The 5553-nt window shown below is 33.9% G+C and overlaps 1 protein-coding gene across 1 annotated transcript; it reads right to left on the reverse strand.

Moving 5' to 3' along the window:
• Positions 1-842: 842 nt before the first annotated feature.
• lage3 (L antigen family member 3) lies at positions 843-2478 on the reverse strand. Its single transcript, XM_084745717.1, has 3 exons — positions 2375-2478; positions 1246-1374; positions 843-1164 (listed from the first exon to the last, which is right to left on the reverse strand). The coding sequence occupies exons 1-3, from the start codon at positions 2422-2424 to the stop codon at positions 1050-1052; spliced, it is 294 nt and encodes a 97-aa protein (XP_084601843.1). The 5' UTR covers positions 2425-2478; the 3' UTR covers positions 843-1049.
• Between the last annotated feature and the right edge of the window lie 3075 nt (positions 2479-5553).

The following is a 5553-nucleotide window of genomic DNA, read 5'->3' on the forward strand; positions in this document are numbered from 1 at the left end:
CAGTACACATCTTTAAAAATGTACATATTCAACAACTTTAATGAAAAAATGCTGCACAGAACAAACATTTTAACCACAATGATAACTGATTTCATCATCAAACATCTTATTGTGTACAGTACGCTATATTTAGAGTATTTTCACCTCTTTACCTTTCTGTCAGACTTTTCTGACAGGAAACCACTGTTTTATGAGCAAACTTTCGCTCCAAGCCAACCAAACTCCAGAGGTGAAATCAGACATTTTACTTCACAGAACACAAGAGTTGCTGGTCTACAGTTTCCTTGATTTGTTGGTTTATTTGTTATTGTGTGACTAAGGCATTAGTTCAGATTCACCAAAGTCACAAAATAACAAAATCAAACTGACTGATCGAGGCAGCAGTAGACCAGCAGCTCCTACGTTTTGCTGGTAAAATGACTGTTTTTGTTCATGGAGTTTGGTTTGTTTGCTCTGCCACCAGAAAAGTCCGTCTGACAGCAGAGTAAAGCCATGAAAACATTCCTAATATGGCAGACACTTTAACCGATAATGATTTTTGAGGCTGACTCTGTCCACTACATTATAGCATGTTATGAACCATTTATTCTTTTTTTTTCTATACTGCTCATAAATGATAAATAATGGACCTTAAAATAAAGTGCCAATCATCTGTTTGATAGATTCTTTAGTCTATAAAATGTCAGAAATAGTCACCATGGTAGAGACCATGGTGACATCAGCAAATGATTGTTATGTTCTGTATATAATTTGCAAAGACATAAAACAACAGATTCTCACATCTGTCAAGCTGAAACTTGAGAATATTCTGGGTTTTTGCTTGAAGAGATTTCTCTGATCTGTCAGGTACCAGCCGCCTTTTATTTTTACAAAAGAAGTTTAAATAAAAAACGAACCCCAGTCAAACCACCAGCCTCTCAGATCCACTGAAACCATCAGAATTACAAAACAGTTGAAGCTGCCAGTCATCACAACCTGTTTCTCTTCCAGATGTTGAACCTGAGTCGAGCCCAGGTGGATCAAATGAGTCCTGAAACATCTGTCAGGCTTCACTGGGAAACGGGGGGACCGAACATCTGCATGGTCTCCAAGACGAGCGACAGATGATCCAGAAACGAGTTCACCGACACCCGCAGGATCCGAGCTTCGTCTGCGCTCCACCGCCTGAAACACATGAAGAAGAAGTTCAGCAGAAGACATCTACACAGACGGAGGCTGAGGACGTATGAAGCAGTGTTTCCTCACACAGACAACGTGCTGTCCGACACCGTCAGCTGTTTGCTGATGCCGCCTTTTCTCGGCTCACGGTCCGGCGACAGAGAGCGCAGAGCGATGTCGGCCTCACGAGACGACGGGAAGGGAACGTCCAGAGAACTGCAGCAGGGTCAAGGAGGAATGACCAGACAAGAACCTCAAAAAAAACAGGTATGTAAAACTACAGCATGTCCCTTTAACTGAGGGCAAACATCTTCTCTGCCTTCAATCCAGCAGGACCCTGAAAATCAACTGTGGTGAGTTTTCTTTTGTTTGTATCCAGCACTGATACTTGACTGTAAATTCAAAATACACAAACATATACAGGTATATACTGTCAGCATTTACTCAAGTACTGAGCTTAAGCACAATTTCAAGGTACTTGTACTTTACTTGAGTGTTATTTTGTACAACTTTAAGCCTCTAGCAGGGTAACTTATAACAGGATCTTTTTACACCGCGGCTTTTTACTTCAACAGATCTGAGTATTTCTTCACCACTGACTGTCAGTAGGTTCATCTTAACAACAGACAGGATGAACACTGGGGCTCAAAGATTTTTGAAGACATATTTGATTGCAATTATTTTGACAGATATTGCAATTGAATTTAGAAGAAATTATCATTTTTACATCACTATTCTCATTTTTATTGAAAAACATTAAAACGATTACGGTGTGTGTGTTTTTAGTTTCTGTACTAAACAAAGACGTTTTCTGAAGTCTACAGAATGACGTGTTGGCCACGTCACCTCTGCAGCACCTATATTTAATTAAAAATGGTGTTTGAACTCACATTTCGCCTTTAACAACTTGCAGTACACCACACTGTGATTTAAACAGAATTTTGGTTATTTTTTTCAGCCATATCAAACACAGAGGCACAAAAACAAACCTGTCAGAACACGTGATGAAGAAAAAAGTCAAAAACTGCGTCAAACTAAGCCGTTCAGTAAGAATAGAGTCAAACTACTGAGCTGACAGGAGACACAGACACGTCATTCATCTCATGTAGACAGTTTTCGGCTGATGTTTGTTATCGTGGAGTTTTTCATTAAACAAAATAAAGACAGAACTTCAAAAACACAAATTATGACTCAGAGATCAAATGTTAAAGGATACAACTCCAGTTTACCTGTTTCTGAGTTTAACTCTCCGTCTGTCGCCGCCATCGTGTTGCTTGTTGTGGTGAAGTAAAGGAAACTTCCGGTGTAGAAGAAGAAGAACTCGAGACAGTGACGGCGCGCTGCTGCCACTCAGCGGCGAAGTGCGGTACTACAGCCGTCTCACAGCAAAAATTATACTCCTTATTATACTACTACTTTTCAGCATAAATAAATGAATAAATAATCTCAAATTAAATTAGGCATAGAAATATAAATGTAAGTGTACTTATTTTTCATTTATTCACACAATGACATTCATTTAGAATTGTTTTATTTAATATATTTATCTATGGTGTGACTTGCTGCAGCAAAATAAATACAAAAAAAATTCTTTGCACTTCACTCATCAGAAGTCAGAGAACAGACTTTTCTCTGCCATTCATGGTTGAATTTGGATCCACTAATTTTGTTTCAATTTGTTCTTCATTTATTTATTTATTTAATTATTGGAACAATTAAGCATTGCTTTAAATAATTACATAATCACTTATTTAAGCACTTTAGTATATAATTAAATATTCATTAATCATTAAATTGCACTCATACAGTAACTAAATCGATAAGACTTTTAAGTAAAAGTACCTTTACCACTATTTAAAATACTGTGTTTCAAGTAAAAGTCTTGTGTAAAATGAAAGTTTTATCAGTAAAAACATTTTTTGCTTTTTTTCATTATTAGTTAAAATGTTCGCTTTTTCCTTAAATTACTTTTTTATTTTCTGTTTCATTATTTTTTTCATTTTTTTAAATTTATACGTTTTTCATTAAATTTCTTTATTTAATTTTATTTTTTATTTTGTAATTTTTTTCATTTAAAAAAAAAATAGTTAATGTTCATTTTTTCATTAAATTTCTTTTTTGTTTGTTTTTTAATTTTTCTCTTAATTTTTGCATTTTGAAAAATTTAACTTTTTTTTCTGTATCTGTACATACCAGTGTTTGTGATCATACTCACAAATGTTCATGAGCGTATATATGTTGATAAATGTTTGGACTTTTTAAAAAATCTTTTTCTGTGTCACCAGATGTAAAAATGAATTATTAAAATAATAATCAAAATAATAATTCTGTGAATCCGTCCTCCATCGCAGGACTTTTATTTTGTAGTAGTGCTGTCAAACTCAGCTGTGCGCATCTGCGCGTCGCTTCATCCTCTGAAGCTTCAGTCTGTCTGTGACTCCGCTTCATCGCTGCTGTTTAATGTCGTTGAAAAGAGAAACATGACGCCGCCTGTATCTATTAATTCATAAACAACTCTAGTTATTGATTACTTAGTTTATTTATTGACCCGCTCGGAGATTAAGGGACAGAAAAGGACCGAGGACAGAGTCTCCTCCTCTGGACCGACTGGACTCCTCAGACTACAGCAGCGTTTGAACCGTCCGAGACTCAGACTGAAAAAAGTGAGTACAGGATGAATTTATGGGACAAAGCTTCAGATTAGACAAACTATTAGATTTTTACTCAATAAAATATTAAACGGAGACTTTTTCTGAGATCAAAGTCTGTACTTTTACTACAGTAAAAGTAGCAATAAACCACAGAGTAGAAATACTGCATTAAATTTTACTGAAGTACAAAAGTAGCACCAAAAGTAAAAGTACTGATTCTGCAGAATGACTCTTAGAACATAATATTAGATTATAATTCTGTTTTTATCAGTTTAAAGTTTGAGCAGGTAGAGCTCATTTTTATTGACTTCATACACAAACAAAAAAGATTTTTGGCTCAAATAAACATAAAGCAATATTACAATGTTAAAAATGTTACTGGAATATATGAAATCAAAAGTTTATTTATCCTAAAAAGTCAACATAATGTCAATTTGCTTTGTATGAACTGAATGTAAACAAACCAAGTAGATAATTTTTATTTACTAGATCACATAAGGAGGCTGTGAGTCACTTCAACACAGTTTATGTTAAAGTTTGCATGAATTTAATCAAATCAGACTGAAGGTGTTTAATTTATTCACATGACTCAACATGAGAGAAAAACACTGTATGAAATGCAGCATTTACATTAAACTTAATACACAGAAAATTAACATGTAATTAAAATACATAGTCATGTTTTTTGGTTTAATTATTTTTTGGTACCTTGACCTACAGTAATCCAACATAATTGTTTAGTTGATTATAGTTTGCTTTATTAATATGAATATCCAAAGTAACTAAAGCTGTCAGACAAACGTAGTAAATGTAGTAAAATGTACATTATTTCCCTTTGAACTGTAGTGGAGTACAAAGTATAAAGTAATATGAAAGATATCTCAAAATTGCACTTATAATGATAATAATAATGATAATAATAATAATAATATTTTTTATATAGCACCTTTCAAGCTTAAGCATAAAGTGCTTTCCATATTAAATGATTTATTTAATTTATTTAAGACTTATTTTATGAAATAGGATAATAAAAGAACATTTAAAAATCATTTAAAAGAGCATTTAAAGAAGATGGATGGCAAAGTACATGGAAGCACATATAAAATACTTCATTACAGTGCTTGAGTAAATGTATTTAGTTACTTTCTGCCACTTGTAACAACTGTGTGACTGAAAATGATTTATAAAACATGACATGATAATTATTCAAATTACAATAGTTGTGGTATGATTTATTTAAATGTTATGATATATGTATAAAAATATTCTTAGAAATAATATTAATAATAATGAGAGATATTAAAATTTTAATACAGTTATTGTTTCTGACCCTGCATGTACATGACCCTCCATCGGTTGCTGCAGACGTCCATGTTTTTTTGAGCAGAAGCGCTGGGAGGCATTTAGATTGGAAATTAAAAACACCCACTCAGTGCCATCGACCAGGTTTCAGATCACACAGACCGTCACCACACGGTGCAGCAGCACTACAGACAGTTAATACTGTTAATAATGTTTCATAGATGCTAAATAACAACATGACATAAGGCTGATGTTTCAAACTCAATGAATGCATCTAATCAGATAAAAATAAATAAATAAATAAATAAACCAAAAAAAATCAACCAGAAGTCCAGAATTTCTGAGTTCCCAGTGAACTCAGACTGTACATTAAGTACATGATGACGTTCCCCAGTTCTAACATGTTCATAACCTCTGTCTCGTCTCTCCTCCTGCAGGATAC

The sequence above is a fragment of the Lutjanus erythropterus genome, chromosome 20 (assembly GCF_056507025.1).
Source record: "Lutjanus erythropterus isolate fLutEry1 chromosome 20, fLutEry1.hap2, whole genome shotgun sequence".
Lineage (NCBI taxonomy): Eukaryota > Metazoa > Chordata > Actinopteri > Lutjaniformes > Lutjanidae > Lutjanus > Lutjanus erythropterus.